Raw genomic sequence first — 22,542 nt, 5'->3', positions numbered from 1 at the left:
CAATGAAGACAAAACTAATTTAGCAAGCAATTTGGTTGGGTCCTTAGTATTGGAGATTAAGACAATTCCTATGAAAATTACAGAATATCGTGATCATTTCAATGTTGTGGTCCCGAAATCGTCTCCATGAAGATGATTTTTCATGCTTGAGAGAGTTGCCCCCCTTTATGATTTGTCAACTTTGGCATGGTTTATGCTCTACTGCTTTTGCTGATGAAAAGGTACTTTTATTGGCTGCCTTTTTAGATAGCGTGAATTGCTTTGCGTTTCATTTTGTATGATTATTAATTTGTTCTTCCCCCCCCCCCCCCAATATTTTTCTCTTTCCGTTTTGGACCTTGTAGCTAGAGATGCAATTTTGCTCAAGTTAATTTTACGATGCGCATGGTCATTGTTGGACTTAATTAAACTTATTGTGAATTAATCTCATATCCATGGAGAATAATTTATAATTATCACCTACAACACTAAGTATATAAGTTTGAGATTTGAGACAACCTTCAATTCGCGAACTAATTTTTTAATATAGGTTAAGTCAATATATTTCTTTAGAGTACTAGATTAACCTTCTTATGCATTAGTTTGAACCAAATTATCTTTTCAAATAGTAAGGATCAAACATAAAAAAAAAAAAAAAAAAAATCCTAACATGTTAGAGGTGTGAGGAAAATAATCTAAATATGCTTAATTATAAAAGCCTAAGATAACCCTCAACTCCTTTTCATAAATGAGAAATTCTAAATTTATTGATTTTTTATTTTTTAGCTAAGTATTTAAGTTTTGGACCATCTCTCAACTTATAAGCTAAGTTTTAAGTATGAGTTAGGCGAACAAATTTCTATAACTTTAGTCATTCTATGGGGTTGAATGTATTCAGATATGACTTCATTTAAAAAAAAAAAAAAAGTTAACGCTCTCTGCAAATAATTTTAAACGTCTAAAAACAATATTAATAAGCAAAATTTGAAAGATCATGTCTTCGATACCGGGTACACATCACCAACAACCCACAGCATGATCAAATCAAGTAGTTGAAGGAATCCAAGGGAAGCGTGGAAGAAATAACCTGACAAGAGGCGCATTAAATGACAAGTGTTATCTAAATGTATACTTTTCTTTCTGTATATTGGAAAACTAATGAGCGAAACTTACAAAATAGGGATGAGAATTCTTAATTTCAATACTGTTGGAGCCTTTCAGAGATTATTACGATAGCATACAGTATCGATATGGCAATATGCTATATTGCACTAATCATTGTCTTCATAAGTTACGAAAATATTTGTGCCTAATTTAATTTGCCTATTCTTTGAATGTGACATCCTTAAAGGCAGCAATATTCTTCAAGGAACCAAAACCAAGTGCAGGACGTACGTTTCGTTAACTTGTTATTCCTGTAGTTTCTTTTCATCTAATTAGTTGCCGCTCCATCGGCAAGAAGAGAGCGACGATTCTGAGTATCTTCTGCTGCCGCAAAGGGGCTTGTCTGTCACAGGTTTTGGCACAATTAAGTCTTTTTAACTCTTCATTGCTATAACTGCACATGTAGCATATGTGAAAGATTTGAGTGATTAATTAGCGCAGTTGAGATACTACATATAAATCCTCAATATAGGATCATTTACACATTGATTGGTGCTCATTTATTGCCGAGCGTGAAAAAGAAACACGCATTATCTGCCAAAATTCAGCAAAAAGAGTGTTCGATCGAGTGATTTGATATGCATGAATAATGTTGCAAATAGGGAGCAGCGTGTGAATCAGCGAAGCTGGCTAAGACAAGACAAAAGCTAGCAGGCCTTTTTGCTTTCGTTTGAATTGATTGATTTTTAACTAATTCAATGGCAATATAATTTTATTATGATTCTTCAAATCAGCAAATTAAGTTGCACAAAACAGTTGTAACGCGTCGAATTGTGCATGAAAAGTTTAACTACTGTCGCTTTGCAACAGCTAAACGCAGTATGTTTATATACCAAGTGGTATGTTTATATACCAACTTGCACTTATATCATTATTATACATGATAATTATTTGACTTTTTAATTAATGTCGTCTTCGAAGCTGGTATTTTCCAATTGCCATTCTTTCTTTCAAGCTTCAAGCCGGTGTTTACACACAAGCAGCCGTCTTTTTCTTTTTCTTTTTGAGTTGCCTATAAATTATTTTTTTAAAGGCTAAAAGGGCACTTGGATCGCCTGTGATCATCCTTATTTATCTGTCATGAGCTGTGCAGTTTCTTTACATATTACGCTAATCCAGTAGATTCTATTATTTTATGTTTTCCGACCCAAAAAAAAAAAAAGAAGAAGACAATTAAATCGGGGGACGAAGTCCAGTTCTGCAACAAATCCTTCAACCAGGTAAAGGCACGCTTCATTTAGTTCGTAATATGTTTCCACGATTGATAAATTTGATGATAATTTTTATAAAAATCTATTTGTTGTTTTAGAAAAAGCTTATGATGCTTGGATACAAAACAGTCCTTCGTATAGAAACACTAGAACATGCTTTAAAAAATTGTAGAACGTGAACTAGAAAAGATTAGTTTAGAAAGCTCACTCTGTAAATAATTTAATATATAGAAGAAAAATTAGGAAATATATAGCTTCCAATAGATGAAGAACTTATAAAACATTTAGACTTTAAAAATCTAGAACAGGTGAAATTTATTATTTAGAACAAGAAAATGAAATATTATTTGGGAGAACATGATATAAAACCAGAGATAGGAGAAAGGAGTAATAGACCAATATTAGAACTAGTGGTAGAACCATCTAATGTAGAAACTTATTTAAATAAAATACACTAACACTAGTCATTCAGCAGCACAATAATTTTTTAAATTATTAACATCCCTTTGAAACCTCACCTCTTATATATTTATAGAGTTCTGTCCTAATGAACATTAAAAAAAAAATTAATAATAATAAATAGACAACCAATTCTAACTAAAATCACACAATTTATTTTTGTTTATACTAAAATCTAGCCACGTGTCAAAAATGGAGTTTTATAAGAATATTAGAGGATGTCAAAAGTATTACTCTTTTTCCAACCACACTGTTGTCTTCTTTAGCGGCAACGGACCGGACCGGGGGTACATTCCTGGCCATCATCTTATCGGATCACTCTGTGCTCTGCATGGGCTGGGCCTCCAACTCTGCCTCTCACCTCTGCTTCTGCACCAACTACCAGGCTGTGCTAGAAATTTGAACTATGTGGTTATAGACACAATTTAAACGGTAGTGGGCTCCTAGCCCATAGGTAACCCATTTGAAGGCATGGCTCTGAGTTCTGACATTTGTCTCTCTCAATTTTAAAATTTTGTAGGAACAGTTCTCTCTTTTAATAATGTATGATCGTTGATACAATAGAATTTCCTCTAATATTTGTAAAGAGTAAAATATAGATTGCATCATAATAAACTTAAATTTAATTTAAATTGTAATATACATATTAATCTTTAAAGAAAATTATAAGTTCAATATATAATATTTTGCATTTACATAAATCATAAATCTGATTATATTTCACACTACTGTTACATTTTATTTCTTATTGAAAGGAATTTCCTTTTTTTTTTTCACACACACACAAAGAATTGAGTTTCAAACTTGTACAACTACATAGCTTATCATTTTGATTTCCAAATTTTTAGTTTGTTTTTTCTTATGAGAAAATGACACCTACACCCTTAAGGTTTGAAAAAATGATTATAAAAACTCTTAAGTTTTCAGAAAGAGACACAAAAACCTTTTTTTTTTTACCATAATACTCTTTGAATATAGTAACTAGAAAATTGACTTTAAAGTTTTTTAATTAATGCAATTTTAATATAAAAAATATAATCTATCTAGTAAACCAATAATATTAAATTATTATTAACATTTAAATAATATTAAAATTTTAGATTATTAATATTTTGTGATAATATATTTGTATTTATTATAAAGATTTTTTTTTAAAAGCTTTAGGTTAAATAGATTTTACAATTAACAAAATACCTCCCTATTAATGATATTAAGATTATTTGTTACATAATATTCAGAATAATTTTAATTTTAATTTATTTATGTTAATATTATGTTTCTATTTATTATTAAAAAATTACTTTAATATAATAAAATAGGTCGAATAGATTTAAAATAAAAAATTAAATATTAAAGTTATTTTCAAATGTATATATTATTACATTTCTTTTAATATCATATTTCTATTTATTATAAAATTTTAAGGTCAACTTTTTTGGATTTATAGAGTTAAAGAGTATTATAATTAAAAGAGGGTTTTGGTATCCTTTATTGAAAACTCAAGGGTCTTTATAATTATTTCTCCAAATTTTGAGGCTATAAGTGTCGGGTGTCCTTTTCCCTCTTTTTATTGATATATGATACTTCACCATTTCATTTTTCTTCAAATCAAAGTGATTAACTAGTAACTATTATACCTATCATACATCAACACATGCGCTTTATCTCCAAAAAATTGCATTATGTCAAGTTTTCAACATCAGTCACCATTTCTTTAGATTGCAAGAAAGGTTATCTTTCCATGAACCCCAAAAATTTTTTACGTGGTGGCTGATGTTGAAATAATGCAATTTTTTTTTTCACCAGTCATGGTCATAAATGGCTCCAAAAGTTTAAGGGTTAAATTTTATTTTATTTTTTTTCATTTTGAGAATTAGTGCTAGTCGATGTGAGAGAGCATTGTTTGGGGATAAAATTATTTTTTCATTTTTGAGAATTATTTATTTTTTTGAAGAAAATTAGGGAAGTTAAAATAAAATGTCATGGGACTAAATGAACAAATTAATCTTGGCTATATAATGATATTATTGAAATGGTTACTACATGTCATTGGATTGGATATCTGGATCCTCCAATCTTAATAAGATTAGAAGAGGGCCCAAGATACTTATTTTTTGTAGTATGCGACCAATCACATGCTACCTCTCGTTAAACAGACAAGTCTATAGAGATTGAACCGTTGTTTGTCCCCCACCAAGGTAAAACTATTATCACCGCAAACTTAATTTTAAGAAGAATATTAGCGGAGAAATAAACACTCACTCGAATACCTTTTTTCCCGAAATCAAGTAAAGGATCAACGGAAATGCTCGTACAGCTAACTAACCGTAAAGAAGTTTAGTTTTACTCTAGATCGGGAGCCGAAGAGTATTCCAGAAACGGGTAATTTTTAAAAATCTCCCTTGAGGTTTGGGCTTGTTGCAAGTAGATGACGAGAATTTATTTATTTGTAAAAAATTTCTTACCATCAGTTAACTTTAACATTGACCGTTAATTAACTATGCAAATACAATATTACCCTTAATAATAATTTGTAGACGGAAATAACTAAAAAAAAATTAAAATTATTGGCTATTTTACCCTCTTTAAATTATTGATATTTTCTTAAAATTCCTACAAGAAAGATAAAATTTAAAATTTAAAAAATCATCTTTAAATTATTAATATTTTCTTAAAGTTTCTACAAAAAAGATAAAATTAAAAATTTGAAAATAAAATAGTTATAATCTTTACCTATGATATTGTAAATATTTAAAATTGACAAGGATAAAATTGTCAAAAAATAAGGTTTGTGCTTTTCGCGCCAACAATTTTAATTTTTTTTTAGTTATTTCCATCTATAAATTATTTTTAAGGATAATATTATCTTTGCACAATTAACTAACGGTCAATATTAAAATTAACTGATAATAAAAAATTTTTTATAAATAAATAAATACTCACCATCTACTTACAACAAGCCTAAACTTCAGGTGAGGATTTTAAAAATTACCCTCCGTAAACCGACCGTGAGAGGCAGATCTTTTGATCCAACCATGGCTTTTATTGCCCCGTACAAAACCCTGCTATATGGACCATTGATTAAGACAGCGGGACCCACGAAAATAGACCGTGGAGAAACGATGGCAACTTTTATCGAGATGTGAACGTACTCACACTCACTACTGGACCCCTGCCGGGCTTTTATCTCACCCACCTTCAGACATTGCCGCTCTCAAATCACGAAGGAAAGGCAGTGGAAAGGGTATGATTGCTATCATTGTCCTACGTCCATTGGAAAGTTATATTTTAAAAATCACCAAGAAGGTATTTTAGCACCCCCGTGAATTATGTCGTTTTTGTCACCCATATTTGGCACCGACACTCGGTGGGGTGGTGCGAGGGACTATTAAGAATAAAAATATGGAGATATCAATTAGGGATTATTATTATTATTATTATTATTATCATTGCTTAAAATCTCTTAAAAAAATATATGTTACGCAAGTTTAATATTGGACCGGGTCACACCCTAGTCAAACTATTAAGTTATTTAATTGCACACCTAAGAGAGCTGTATAATAAACTAGGATTAATAAATAAGACAGGGTCACGGTTAGTGATGCATATTTCAATTTGGTTGGAATCATTTTAAAATAAAAATTTCCAGCGGTGAAGACACGTTAATTTAATAAATCAAAAGTTCTTTTTCCGGATGCAACGAGACATATTGAAGAAATACGAAATGATTATGCCACTTTACCATTCGAGGTTTGTCTGGCCCGTGTCCACTTGATCCTAAATTAACCCTCCAACTCCAAGCACGATTAAAATATGTATGAGATTTTCATAATGATATCCATGATGATTCCCCCAGCTCAGCAAATGAAAACTACATAGTTTTTATATTTCTTTTCTAATTTCCTAATAGCCTAGCACCTCACATCATGTCTTTGACTTTGACTCTGACCCCCCGTTTTCTAATACATTTTACATCAAAAGTAGTGTGGGCGTTGTAAAGATTGACACGTTGGAAGGGCCTAAAAACTCAAGACCCGTTAAAATTAATTAACAACATTAATTACATAAATAGCATTTGCCAATTCGGAATGTATTGAGAAATTTGACAGTATACCTAAGATACTGTATCAATTATATAATAAATAAATAATATTATAATATATGTATATTTATATTATATTAAATTGATTGCAACACATCTAAGTTATTTTAAAATTTCTCATGTATCGGATGCAATTGCTCTCAATTTGGTAATGAATGCCACGTTACCGATGACGCATGAGTCGTCCAATAAAAAAATGGTCATTTTCAAATCTAAGCTAAGAGTAAAATATTCATAGTGCAGTACATGCGCCGTGTCGGGCTCATAGAATGATTAATCGCTGACGAGGGAATAAAATGAAGTGAAACAACACGGTACAGCGCCTCATTGCTCTTACATTAACAGGTTACATGTACGACATGGAACGTGTATAACTACAGATTACAAAAACATATTTCCTTTCTTCCCTTCTGGCGACTGTTCCTCAATTACACTTAACAAAATTTTGGAAATTTGATGAATAAATTAAGGAAATTATGAGCAACAAGAAGGAGAAGCTACCATCCTAAACAAAATAAAATAAAATAAACAAATTGGTGACTATACTTCGCTCACCTCACCCGGTCTACATACACCCACATCTATCTCCATAACTCCTTTCTTCTTCGACTTCAAGACCCTGCAACAATTCCTCCTTGGAGACTGCCCAAACACGCCGATTCAAAAAAAAAAAAAAAAAAAAAAGGCCACTATTAGCCCAAGTGCATTCAGGCAGGGCCAATGGCCAAACGAAAATATTGAAAAAGTAACGAGTAAATGAAGAAACTAACAGATGCACTTACTCTATCCCATAGATAGGGGTCAGGTTTTTTGTAAATCACTAATGTGTCAAGCTCAGCAGGATTGGCCATCTTCCATCTGCATTGGGGATGAGGGATCCGATGCCGAGCATACTCACTCACTGTTTGGTTCATTGTAGAATTGAATTCTGCTTTTGACATGTAAAATACAAAAGGTTTTTGACAATGGTTTCTGCTAACCGGACGAGTGTTGAATGCATAAGCTGTGTAATCTGCCCTTCTGTACCAGTTCAAGAATGTCCTTGAAGGCATTTCCATCTCCCGGGGTGAAAATATACCACGAAAAATTTGAACAGCAAAACCCCATGAAACGGATATGGTCCAAGTCCTGCGTTTGTCATAACAGATAGACTGCTGCATAAGTGCCGCTGAATCAAGCTTCTTGGGCACCATCAGATGCTGAAGGGCTTGAACTCTTGTCATATTTGGAAAGATAGGCTCAACTACGTCAAGATGATGAAGTGACACCAACGGTGTAACTGGGTGTGCAGCAAGGAGTCCAAACAGGTTTCCATACACATCATACTGATAGCCATCCACCAAGAAGAGACTGTTAGAATCAGTAAGAATCATTCATGATAACGTCACAATATAAAATTTCTTGATCACATAGATGAAACAAAACCAAAGATAGACTAGAATTAGACCATTGATTCTGAGGCGAACAATACACACATCTAATTTTACACATTTTCAACGGTATAAGCCTTCTCCGAACTGCACTTGCTCATATGCAGCAGTGCATCCACATGTGACATCGAAACAAATTAGCTACTAGAAAATATAAATGAAAAAGTCTAGTCTCTTATGGAGCTCACAAAACAAAAATATAACTACAACTGAAATGCAGCCACTTAGCTAAGACGGCAAGCAAAAACCTATTTCATCAACAAGGTTTATGCCAAATTTGTTCAATCGAAGCAAGCAATCATTAATCAGGGTCATGCTATATCAACCCAAGAGTGGTACCCAAAAGTTTACGTGTCAATTGATTGTTAATAGTGCAACTTTTTTGCTGGATACATCCCCATTAATCAACTTCATAGATGTTTTGTATAATATTCACGTCAAATCACCACATGTGGCCAAGTCCAAGTGAAGGTAAAAAACCCATTCATGATCCATTAAAGAATGGTGACAGCACGCGCTAAAGATGCTTGTGGGTATAAGAGAGATCAAGTGTGACGAAAAATGGTAAAAAGACAGCCCCACGTGGGCCCCATCCCGACACCAGGGAGGCCAGCCCAGACTACGGACAACATTGAACTAATCACACGCCTGTTGAGTGTAGACCGAAAGGAGCTTATGGACCAATCTTACAGTCTGGTAATAAGTAGTAACCATACACCATACATTATTATTATTACACAAACAAAAAGGCCGAAGCTAACGCCAATCAACAGCTCTGCTTGTGCTTGAATTCCGCGAAACGTATACTCGTCTTTCGGTAATCCACACTCATATTTTTACTTAATTAACTCCACTGTTATCTAACTTCAATTCTACGCAAATTAGTAATTACACAAACTACTGCCCAAAAAATTAATTTAACCCCAAAAAAATCGAAGCTTCTAGCGTTCATTTACGGACAAATGATCACCGATCATAACCCGACTGAAAAAGCCGAAACGACAAAAAATAAATAAACTAAAGGCGAGGCACTGAGTGACAAAAGCGAGTTAAGAAACTAGTGAGCGAACCTGGTGAAAGCCGAATTCTTTAGTGAGTGGAACACCGAGTTCGGCCATACAAGCTTGCATTCGATCATCAGAACCGTACAGTCCAGGGTATCTATGAATACACCTATCTTGCATCTTAACAAGCGCCTTAGCTAATGGATAGCTGATAGCAAAGCCGCCACCGCCGTAAGCCATTCCATAAGAGAAATATATATTTTGCAAATGACTCTCAGATAAGCTCCCGATATAATAATACTGATTGTGGTCGTATTTTCTCAAAACCCGAACTAAATTCTCAGTTATGAAAACGGTATCGTCGTCTCCCATCACAAACCACCTCACATTTCTAAGCCCAAGACGGAGCGTTTCGGAAACGATGCGCGAGATCCGTATGGCTGAACGATGTCCTTGTTTGTTCTTGTACGGAAACTGCGAAGTGTCGCTTGAGATCTTCACCGGTGGCAGGTTGTCGGTTTCGTTCGATTTCACAGAGTCATCGAGCCAAACCACGCCGCGCATGTCGTTTGGCTGGTACCATATCTTGATGTACTCTTTTCTTTGGTTCCAAAGCTTAGCTGACGCGGCGATGCCGAACACGATGTGGTGGATTTCAGTCGCTCTTTGCACTCGTAGTTCCTGAGATTCGTGTTTGTGGATGTGGCGATGGGCATCCGCTTGATTTTGTACCGACGGCTCAGATGTTATGTTGCTAGTGACCGATGTAGAGGTGGATGATAATCGATGAGTGGTGGAGAAAGGTTCGCGTTCGCCGTCGCAGGCTCGTGAGGTGGAGACGAGCTTGAGAGTGTAGACGACGTAAGTGACTGATACGAAGAGGATGAGCCAGACCATCAGCTTGGGTGCGGGTCGGATACTTGACCCGGTTCCTGGAATCGGATTACCTGACGGGCTCCTCATCTGATCCCAAATTGGTTTCTCCAAATCTTTCTGGCTTTTCATTATTCCTTTCTCTCTCTCTCTCTTTTTTTTTTTTTCCCTCTTTTTGCTTCGAGTAAATGCAAAAGAATTAGAGATTGTACATTGGCAAAATTACTGTAGATTGTAAAGAATTAAAATAGGTTGTTACTAGATTTGGACAGAACAGAGCTCAATTGTTGGGTACAAAAAAAAAAAAAAATCGATTAATGTTAAAAGAATGACCAGATTTGGTAAAGTAGCTTAAAATGTTGGAACTGTGAGATGAATGTGGTAAAGACTAAAAGGAGCTAAGAGGTGGAGAAGGTGAAATGAGAGTGAAGAGGGAGTTGCAGAGAGTTTACAAGTGACGAGAGCAAGAAGAGGCATAGCTGTCGGATTTCCTGACTCTATACGGGGTAAAGGCTATTAGGCTAAGGCTACACGCAGGGTAATATTTATGTTTATGTTTAAAGTTTTTTGTACTGTTATTGTGAGGAGCTGGCAGCTGGCTGAATTGGGTGTGGTCACTTAGAGGTGTGGGCCGACACATTGACATATAATGGCTGATGATGCGAAGGATGGCAAAATTACCACTAAATCTGTTTGTAGAAATTCGTTCCAATAATTTTACGGGTTACGGATAAATTTAGTATTTTAAATTTAAATTTACAGTAGATTATATAGTGTTGAGAAAATATTTTTCCCAAAGAAATCTGATCTGTTTTTTTTTTTATAGTAGTTATTAAAAATTCTGGTAAATATTATCGATAATACTTATGTATTAATTAAAAGGATGAAATAGGATATTAAAATTAAAATTTGAACATTAACATAAATCCAAAAAATATTGTGTACTGTTGAGAATGTTTATATATTGACTAAAAAATAAAGTGAGATATTGATCTTATTTATGATAATTTGTTTATAATAGAGATATTTTTGTTAGATTGGTATATTTTATTCATTTATTTAATATTAAATTTTTAATTTTTTTATTTACGTTGATAAAATTTATTTTTTAAATACAAGTTATAAATTTTATTTATTTATTTTAATTTTAAAATTTTAATTTTTTATTTACATTGATAAAATTTATTTTTTAAAATACAAGTTATAATTTATAACTTGTATTATATAATTTATATTTTTATGTATTGTTACAAATAATTTTTTAATATATGTAATTTCGAACGAGGGAATCTCTAAAATATAACAGGGACCGGGTAGATCTGATAATTATTAAAACTTACAGTAATTTTTCCTGTTTAAATAAAAATCTACAGTAGGTTGCCGTGGCGGGCGGCATCCATGGCCACCCTTGATTGGACTGATGGGCCCGATCGATTGACTTATGTTTGACATGTTTGGTTACGACTTACGCGTTGCAGGGCACCTGCTCTCAGTTGTTAAGAGAGCAGGGGGCTGAGGAGAGTACACGTATTAATTTGGTGGACTCAAAATATCAGATAATTGCACTTGCACTGTTGCACACCGACCTCCCCTCCTCTGTGAACCTGTTATTACCAACGGTAAGACGCGTTTACGGCTGCATCTTGTTCTTTTTTTTTTCCTGCAACTGCTTGCCGAAAAATGCGCGATATTTTTAATTAAGTCGATGCTTTTTTCTTTTTTTTTTTTTTTTTTTTTGGGAAAAGAAAATTTGTCATTTTTTTATCCATGATTTAGAATTCTGTTGACCTCAATTCCTTAATAGCTGGTTGGTTCATCGAGGACATTATATAGCCCATATAACAAATTTGTGAGAAAACACAATTTGATTCGACAGGAACCGTAATGTAAAAACATCAAACTTTAAGAGATCATAACCTAAAAACAATGAATATTGAGGGTATCCAACAATAAATTTTACTTTTAAATAAATATAACATCAGCGTAGACCCTTGTCCTTTTTTTCTTTTTTCCCCCTTCTTTTGCATTGATACATCGACATCTTTAGAGTTGGCCCATGAGATTCATATAATTATTGATATGGATTTTGACTTTGTATCTGTTCGATTAGTCACATTAAAATTGATCAATTGTTGAAGAACTGTATCTTCTTCACTCTTAACTACTCATAGAAACCGAGGCAGCAATCCTGCTGGCTAATGCCGATGGCTATGTTTATGTTTACTCAACAATTAAAGTGTTTAAATGATGCATTTCACACACTGTACTGTATTATATTATATTTTATTATTTTAATATAGTACATTATATTATGTTGCATTATATTAACATTGAATTATAATAATATTGTACGACGGTTGGTTCAATATTATATTGTATTAATTTTTAATTATACTATATTTGGTGTTTCATTGTATTGTATTAAATTTTTTATTAATTTAAATTATATAATTAAAAAATAATATTTTTATTTATTTATTTATTAAAAGAACATATATATTTTATTTATTTACTCCTTTTTTTATTTTCCTCTCTCTTTTTTTTTTCAAAATTTTCTTTTTTTGGATAATATTTTTGAATGCATCATTATCTGCTTCCTCTCTCTCCTACCTTCGTCTTCTCCAGATCTGTTTCTTCTTTTTTCATTTTTTTCTCTTTCTTCGTCTTCATCTCATTTTCTTTTTTTTTTTTCCCCTCCTTTCCTTCTTCTTTATCTTCTTCAGTTTGTTTTCCATTTTTCTTTTCCTCTTTTTCTCCTTCTTTCTTCTTCTTCTATGGGCTTCGTCTTCTCCACAGTGAAGGCGTCTTCATGGAGCAGTGGCTATGGTGTCGCGCAGCACTGTGAAGGCGTCAATGATAGCGTCGAGCGATGATTGTCAAATCGATTTGGTGTTGCTGGATTGGGTGATATGAAACCACGAAGGATTGGCGTGAAAACGTTGCAAAAGTTTCTTAATTTTAATTTTTTTTTTCATCTGTAATGCAATGCGGCTTAAACCCGACTCTCCTGTTTGATTTATGCGGATTTGGCCGCATTAAGTTTATAAATTAATGCAATACAGATTTAGAGCGCTAATATTAGGATAATGTAAATAGTATTTTTTTTTATCTGATTTTATTTTTTAAAAATTATCATATATCATATATGTGATTGTTACATTAAATTTAACTATACATATCACTTTTACATCAATTGGTTATATTATCATAATAATATTATAAAATTTTTCCTCCTGCAGGCGTCAATATTTTTATTTCTTATCATGTGTGTGGTGATATACCCCCTTTTGCCTTAGCTTTTTTAACAGCCATTTGAATTTAACAAACAAAATATTTGGCCCTGTTCAATTCAACGCAAAGCGGTTCACACTTTAATGGCACGAATTACGTGAGGGTAATCACTTTTCTTTTGCAAATAAAAAGCTGTTTATTAAAATAATTAATGTGAATATTGAACGGCATGAAAACTGCAAACCTCGTAAAGTTTTGCACGATGACAAAACGAAATTATTCACCTTTTCTGAGCTGACTTTTAACTATTGAAATCACGCTGACATTTTTTTTAAGTTTAATTTTTGTCAAATAAAATAAAATAAAGGGTTCAATTTTGTTAAAGTATCACTAATATAGAACAGCTTTTAAAATTATTGAATGCATATTATTATAATTATTTTAAATTTAATTTTATACATCCAACGGTTTTAGAGGTTGCTTTAAGTTAGAACTGCTTCAACGTAGTTGCTGCCTAAATAAAACATCTCTCTTGCAATTTAACGAAGTAGAATAAATCAAACATGCTTGTTCTGTCAAGAGCCAGCTACTCCAGGTATAATAAGGCATTAGCATTTATGTTTGACAAGAGCACAAAACATTAAGTGACCAAGCAAGACTGATTGATATTGGTAGTTTTGTGAAGCCAAAAGCTTCTTCTTATTTAAGGCAAAATTTTAAAAGATTATAATCGCCAAACAATCTTGTTCAGATAAATAACAAAGGAGGTGAGAGTAAAATGTAGTATCGTAAAGGAAAGTGAAAAGTATAATTTAATTTTAGCTTGTTGCCTCAGCTTGACAAATTTCGTCAATGCTACATTGAATGGACTCGGCACCTTACGCAGCAGTCGAGTTGTCTTTGGAAAGGGCGGCTTTTTTTTTTTTTTTTTAAAATTATTGCTCATGATATTTACACCATATAAATTATTGAGACCCGTTTATATTAATTTTGATATGACACCCTCAAATTTTTAACCATCTCAAAATATTCGAGGGACGTCCAACTTTCATTTTAAGAAAAAAAATTATTTTCACTAAAGTTTTGAAACTCTAAAACAGAACATTTAAATTATAACCCCACAATACATCTGCGGAAACTCGAACCATTTTCTAGCCATTTTGGCTGAGCCCAAGTGGTTTGGAAAGGGCTGCTTTGATTGTCCTTTTCATCAACCAAATGCCGCATAATTGCCCTTATTGGGCTCCGTAAATGCTGGCGTGAACCCACTTGCATTTTTTTTTTTTTTCACACTAATTTAAACAACCCACTCTTGTTTATCCACAACCACCAAACCCATGAGAATCTTCTTTAATTTGCGCCAACCATGCCCTTGTTTTATGCACATTGGCCACCATTCTTTTCCAAATCACCACAGTTCTGGCACAGCGAGAGTTACTAGCGAGGAAGTAAGAGATTTTTATGATGGATCTCACTTAAGTGGTTGACCTAATTAATAAATTTGCTCTTTTTTTTTTAAGAATAACGTACAATATGCCACACAGGCCATGAGTCGGGTGGAAAAATATAATATTATTACTTTCAATTTGAAGGGAAAGAGTCCCGAGTTTCTAATAGGAACTCATTTCTGTATTGTTTAGTACTGATTGCCAATTTATGTATGCTCAAAAAACCCTTAACTATGCTATGATTCTACGTGTGGATAAAACTCTAATAAACCCTTAATATGCTGCAATCATATGCACACACAGTCGACTTCGCATCTTTTTAATGTATATCTATTTAGACGGAGCTTAAATTGTATTTTCTTTTTAATCTTCCAAATTGATGAATGATCAGTCCCTTTATATCCTCTTAACGGCTAAAACGCACATGTTGAATCAGATTAGAATTTATTCGGATTCTCTTCCAATGTGAACTTGCAGAAACTCTGAATTTGTGATGTATATAATTCATTGTTAACTGCCCATCACAGGCATAAATCCAAAGTATCAAGTGGGTAAAGGCTACAATATCTGTTTCCGTAATTCATTGTTAGCTGCACTCGCACCTGATCAATATTCTTCTATAGGAAGCCAACAACGTTGTGCGTGAAAGGAGGAAAATTTTGCAGGGTGGCATGGCATGGCATGGGCTGCGACGGTAGCGGCCACGCTAATGAAAGAAAACACATTTCGTATGTGAAACAAAAGTACACGTGAAAGCGCAGAAGCACTGCAGCATACGTCCATCATTTCTATTCAATTACCTCTGTTTTATTTGTTGAACGCTTTTTAATAATTTTGGGTATGCAAATAGATTAACAAATAAATAAACTTTAGGTGGTACTGTAGAAAATATAATATTTTTGCTAACGTGGAGTGATGAAGATTGAAGAAAGCAATGTATTATCTATTATGTGGTGTCACTGGGCAAAGGATTGAAATGCTGACGCTGCTAATTTCAACAGATTAGTTACGTGGTGCATTATGGTTAGTCACTATTTTTTAAAGAGATTTTGTTGTGAAGGCAGTACCTTTAGTTGAGGGAAGATTGAGTCAATAGTATCGTTTGAGAAATGATGCTTGCCCCGCAAGTGAACCCCAGCTAAATCCCCGCCCAAGTTTAATGAGCGGTGTTGCTTGTAACTTGCAAGTAGCACCAGGCAATGGCCGGGATTGTGAAATTCATGTTTTACAAACCAACTTATGTTTAAGTGTGTATTTGGAGCAGTTGCGCTGTCATATTCTGCTAGAACATAGGGTGGAGAGTAGCTGCGCTATGGTAGTAAAGTTGCTCCAAACGCACGTTAAATTATAAACCAAAATGCTACAAAATATAATCATTGTATTTGACGTGGAATCTATATAGATGCAGTTTTTTTTTTTATTGGATAGGTATGTCTCAGGACTAAACTTCTAAATAGTAATAATAGATATTTGAAGTTTTTTTTTTTAAATTCTAAATTTTATTATTATCTATTAAGTGATTAATGATTCTTTATAATATTGGAGTAAATTAATCATATTTCCTCATCACTCTATTGATAAATATCACATCATTTAAAATGTATGGCACTACTTATTTTAAAAATATATTTCTATAAATTTAATAAATAAATAAATAAAAGAGTGAGTCAGTAGTTCTCAATTATATAAATAATAGCTATAATAACAATAATAATAATAAAATCGTGACTATGATGGACCTGCTTCACTATAGAGCATTGATAATGGTTGTCAATTAATAATAACAATAAGTAAAAATTTAATATTTATCGCTATAACCGTACAATCATTGTTATTGTTCCACAGTAAAAGAGTTTCAATATAACCGACCCTTATAAGAATCGTATTGGTAATTTATTTTAAATTTGTTATTTTTTCCTTCAATCAAAACGGCACACCTCACTATTACTTCCCGCGGGAAATCTCCCCAAATACCCAAGCGGTTACAACTCCAGTAGAAAACCGTTAAACGACATGCATGAAGAGACTCACTCGCTCAATCTCTATCCAAAAACCCTCCATCAAAACCTTATTAAACCAAAACAACCACTCACAAGCACTCAAATCATCTCTCGCTCAGCTCTCCCCACTGCTCACAGACCAAATCTACTCTCTTCTCATAAAGAATGGCCACCATCTTGACCCCATTTTGTCCACTACTCTCATCTCTCACTTCACCAAATTCGCTGACTTTCGTCGCGCTTTTCGATTCCTTTTTGACACCCAAAACCGCGACATCATCACCTACAATGCTCTCATTTCTGGATTGGCTCGTTTTTGCCAATCTGGACCCGCTTTAAAGCTTTTTGATAGGTTGAGGTATCAGGGTTTGAGGCCTGATGCCTTCACTTTTAGTTCTTTGGTTAAGGCTTGTGGGAGTCTGCAAGAAAACGAGATTGTTCATGGGGTTTGTTTGAAACTAGGATTCAGTTCAAGGGTTTATTTAGTAAGTGGGTTTATCGAAAATTATGCGAAAAGTGGAGAAATTGTGTCCGCTGAGATGTGTTTTAGGGACTGTTTAGATCTTGATAATGTGGCTTATACTGCTATGGTTTGTGGGTATGTGTGGAATGGGGAGTTTGATAAGAGTAAAGAGGTTTTTGTGGAGATGAGGAGTTTAGGTTTAGAATTGAATGAATTTAGTTTGACTGCTGTGCTTGGTGCATCGTTTGATGTTAAAGAAGGGGAGCAGATTCATGGGTTTGGTGTTAAAGTGGGTTTTTTGAGTGGAGTTTGTAATCATCTGAATAATGCCATAATGAACTTGTATGTAAGGTGTGGGCAAAAGTTGGACGCTGTTAAAATGTTCGATGAAATTACTGAGCCAGATGTTGTTTCTTGGAGCGAAAGGATTGCAGCCGCCTGTGATGGTGTGGAAGCCTTTGGACTGTTTAAAGATCTGCGGTTTAATGATTTTCAAATTAATGAGTATACGATGATCAATCTTTTGTCTTCAGTTGGAGGGGAGAGGATATTAAAAGCTGGGAAGCAAATTCAAGCATTTTGTTACAAGGTGGGATTCATGGAGGTTGTTTCTATTGGAAATGCGTTGATATCCATGTATGGGAAATGTGGGCAAGTTAATGATGCTAGGAGTATTTTTGATTATCTGATTTTTAAGGATTCTGTTTCATGGAATTCTATGATTGCTGGATATTCTGAAAATGGCTTTTTTAATCAGGCTCTGGATATGTTCTGTCATATGCTTGAATTTTCACTAATACCCAATGGTTACACTATGGCTAGTATTCTTGAAGCAGTGTCTAATTCAAAATCTCTAAAGCAGGCAATGCAAGTACATTCACATATTATTAAATCTGGATTCTTGCTGGATGATTCCATGATTTCATGCTTGATAACAACGTATGGGAAATGCAATGCCTTGAATGAATCAAAGAGAGTACTTTCTGAGATTGATAAAAAGAATGCTGTTCACATTAATGCTTTGGCTAGTGTTTTAGTATATGCTTCTTGTCATGCTGAAGCTCTGGAATTATACCGAACCATATGGGGCTCATGCCGTGAAGTGAATGGCTCAACTTTCAGCATTGTCCTTAAGGCTTGTGCTGCTATGACAGATCTGGAACAGGGAAAAGCAATTCATTGTCTGGCACTGAAAGCTAGATATGATCAGGATATCTTTGTTGAGAGTGCTGTTATTGACATGTATTGTAAGTGCGGAACCATAGAAGATGCAAAAAGAGCTTTCAGGAAAATATGCAGGGACAGTTTGGCTGGTTGGAATGCTATGATGATGGGATATGCTCAACATGGTTGTTATCACGAAGTATCCAATCTTTTTAACAAAATGTCCAAATTTGGAGTAAAACCGGATGAGATAACTTATCTTGCAGTGCTCACATCATGCTGCCATGCTGGGTTCGTGAGAGAAGCGCATACTTACTTGAGCTGTATGTCTGACCTTCATGGATTGATCCCACAATTAGAACATTATGCTTGCATTGTTGATTTACTTGGTCGAGTAGGACTACTAGAAGGTGCTAAGATGACCATTGATCAAATGCCTATTCCACCTGACGCTCATATATGGCAAAGTCTTTTATCAGCCTGCACCATATATGGAAATATTGATCTAGGCCTATTAGCAGGAAGTAAACTTCTTGAGCTTCAGCCTGATAATGAATCTACTTATGTTCTCCTTTCGAATCTCTATGCTTCGGCAGGAATGTGGAATGATGTTGGGAAATTGAGGAAAGAAATGAAAGAAAAATTTCTTTGCAAGGAACCTGGTTATAGTTGGATTCATGTCGGAGGATACACTCATCATTTCTACGCTGGTGATAGTTCACATTCTCAGAGTAAAGAAATATACAAGGAGCTAATTAAGTTGTATGAGCATATGGTAGCAACTGCGAAATTGTAAAAGTTCAATCTTTTCTTAACCATGTACAAATTATGATGCGTAGAAATTCATTGCGCTATTTGCAAGCAGAACATGTGTACCCTTGGCCTTGGATCTGCATTCCCGGGACTTTCAAGTTTCAAAGATTGCTTGATAATTCAAATCGTTTGGTTAAAGGCAATATGTCAGTCATGTGTACCTTTTATTCCATACTTTTCACGGGGGATAGTATGATACAACTCTGCAACTCAGAGTTTATATCCTAGATTTACACTTTTCGAGTAAGTGCTGACTCCAGCAAAAAGAAGCAAAAGAATTGAAATTAATGGAGAAACAGAGATAGCAGGAGAGACGGAGAGAGAGAAGAAGAAATATTTGCCATTTTCCTGTCCTTTTTTTATGACGTGTTCCCCTCTACATATATCTTTTACCCCTCAACATTACACGTGTAACTAACCAACAAATGAATGATTCAAAGAAAAAACAGTCACAACAAAATAACAAAATCACAGCTGCCATCTTTTCCATTCTCTTTGTGCCTTCTCGAATATTCCTTAGGTAATGTAATCTTTGAGGTATGTTGGTGCCCTGCGCATACGAGCTGGACCTTTTGTGTGCTCCTCAACCAGCTGGGCTTCTTTCTCTGTTTCCCATGCTGACTTGTCATTAATCTCGGGCAAGGTTGTATCATTCCCTATCCCTTGAAAATTTACCTTGTCCTCAAGGTGAAGCTCGGGATATAACTTGTAAAACTCATCATAAGCCTCCCCCAGGACACACTCCTCATCATCAGTACCCATCAACAACAAGAAGTTGCTGCGGCAGCGATGGTTTGCACTATATTTCTGATCACAATTATAACATAACCCTTTTTCTCTTTTATCCCGTAACTCAGCCGGAGTAAGTCGACGGATTGGTAAATTTGGGGTTGGTAATAATGGAGGTTGAGATGGTGGTTTTGGTGTAGTAATAACAGGGGCAGCAAGAGTATTGGTATTTTTAAAAGTGGAAGAGTTCGATAAAACATGGGAAAAATTTTGTGGAGCTTGCGGTGTAGTAGGAGACCACTTTGACCAAGAACGACTGGTTGTTTTAGCTTCATCAGATCTAGCCTCATAAGCTCTAGCAAGAGCAAAGGCTTCCATGAGCGAAGTAGGTCGAGTAAACAACAACTCACGACGGATATCGGGTTTTAAACCCGTGATAAAGAAACTAATTAACAAAGGCTCAGATATACCAGTAACTTTGTTCATTAAGTCTTCAAAAGCAGACTGAAATTCCGCAACTGTGGTGGTCTGTGTTAACTTTGAAAGATTCCCTTGATGGTCTTCATACATGGAAGCTCCAAAGCGACTCTTAAGACTGACCAAAAAACTTCGCCATGTGGTTAAGAGATTGTTAGCTTTCATCCATTGATACCAAGCAGCGGCTCTCCCTTCCATGTGAAACGATGCAATGCGAAGACGCAAATTATCTGGGGTCCCATGGAGGTCAAAAAACTCGTTGATGCGAAAATCCCACCCGGTCGGATCAGAGCCGTCAAACTTGGGAATGTCCATTTTCATGGAATGTAAAAGCGGGGAAAATTCTGTGCCCCCAGCCGAACCCTCTGTAAACGCTGACATCCGCTCCGATGGTCGTGAAGGGCCACTTAAAACGCCGACAGACCCACGGATTTGAGATTGTAATTCCTCAAAACGGGAATCTACAGTGGACATGTATTGTTGTAAGGTTTGATGCACAGAGAGTGTTTGCTTCTCAAGGAGCTCCTTCATGGCGGAAAGAACTTCAGAATCAAGCGTCTTTGTTGTCTCGGTCATGGTCGAATATATATATATATATATATATTTTTAAGAAGGAGAAGAAGACAATGAAAGCACCAATTGATACAACTCTGCAACTCAGAGTTTATATCCTAGATTTACACTTTTCGAGTAAGTGCTGACTCCAGCAAAAAGAAGCAAAAGAATTGAAATTAATGGAGAAACAGAGATAGCAGGAGAGACGGAGAGAGAGAAGAAGAAATATTTGCCATTTTCCTGTCCTTTTTTTATGACGTGTTCCCCTCTACATATATCTTTTACCCCTCAACATTACACGTGTAACTAACCAACAAATGAATGATTCAAAGAAAAAACAGTCACAACAAAATAACAAAATCACAGCTGCCATCTTTTCCATTCTCTTTGTGCCTTCTCGAATATTCCTTAGGTAATGTAATCTTTGAGGTATGTTGGTGCCCTGCGCATACGAGCTGGACCTTTTGTGTGCTCCTCAACCAGCTGGGCTTCTTTCTCTGTTTCCCATGCTGACTTGTCATTAATCTCGGGCAAGGTTGTATCATTCCCTATCCCTTGAAAATTTACCTTGTCCTCAAGGTGAAGCTCGGGATATAACTTGTAAAACTCATCATAAGCCTCCCCCAGGACACACTCCTCATCATCAGTACCCATCAACAACAAGAAGTTGCTGCGGCAGCGATGGTTTGCACTATATTTCTGATCACAATTATAACATAACCCTTTTTCTCTTTTATCCCGTAACTCAGCCGGAGTAAGTCGACGGATTGGTAAATTTGGGGTTGGTAATAATGGAGGTTGAGATGGTGGTTTTGGTGTAGTAATAACAGGGGCAGCAAGAGTATTGGTATTTTTAAAAGTGGAAGAGTTCGATAAAACATGGGAAAAATTTTGTGGAGCTTGCGGTGTAGTAGGAGACCACTTTGACCAAGAACGACTGGTTGTTTTAGCTTCATCAGATCTAGCCTCATAAGCTCTAGCAAGAGCAAAGGCTTCCATGAGCGAAGTAGGTCGAGTAAACAACAACTCACGACGGATATCGGGTTTTAAACCCGTGATAAAGAAACTAATTAACAAAGGCTCAGATATACCAGTAACTTTGTTCATTAAGTCTTCAAAAGCAGACTGAAATTCCGCAACTGTGGTGGTCTGTGTTAACTTTGAAAGATTCCCTTGATGGTCTTCATACATGGAAGCTCCAAAGCGACTCTTAAGACTGACCAAAAAACTTCGCCATGTGGTTAAGAGATTGTTAGCTTTCATCCATTGATACCAAGCAGCGGCTCTCCCTTCCATGTGAAACGATGCAATGCGAAGACGCAAATTATCTGGGGTCCCATGGAGGTCAAAAAACTCGTTGATGCGAAAATCCCACCCGGTCGGATCAGAGCCGTCAAACTTGGGAATGTCCATTTTCATGGAATGTAAAAGCGGGGAAAA

General features: G+C 35.0%; 2 protein-coding genes across 2 annotated transcripts; one reads left to right on the top strand and one right to left on the bottom strand.

The window, feature by feature from the left end:
• Positions 1-7,212: 7,212 nt before the first annotated feature.
• Positions 7,213-10,796, bottom strand: LOC102619699 (uncharacterized). The gene is made up of 3 exons (XM_006476452.4): positions 9,416-10,796; positions 7,698-8,240; positions 7,213-7,557 (listed from the first exon to the last, which is right to left on the bottom strand). Exons 1-3 carry the CDS (start codon positions 10,352-10,354, stop codon positions 7,456-7,458), a joined length of 1,584 nt encoding a protein of 527 aa, XP_006476515.1. The 5' UTR covers positions 10,355-10,796; the 3' UTR covers positions 7,213-7,455.
• A 6,122-nt stretch (positions 10,797-16,918) lies between these two features.
• On the top strand, positions 16,919-19,324 carry LOC102619208 (pentatricopeptide repeat-containing protein At4g13650-like). Its single transcript, XM_052438175.1, has one exon. It carries the CDS (start codon positions 16,919-16,921, stop codon positions 19,322-19,324), a length of 2,406 nt encoding a protein of 801 aa, XP_052294135.1.
• Positions 19,325-22,542: the final 3,218 nt, after the last annotated feature.

This window comes from Citrus sinensis, chromosome 3 (assembly GCF_022201045.2).
Source record: "Citrus sinensis cultivar Valencia sweet orange chromosome 3, DVS_A1.0, whole genome shotgun sequence".
Classification (NCBI taxonomy): Eukaryota; Viridiplantae; Streptophyta; class Magnoliopsida; order Sapindales; family Rutaceae; genus Citrus; species Citrus sinensis.
This window is presented reverse-complemented; position numbering and strand designations above follow the sequence as displayed.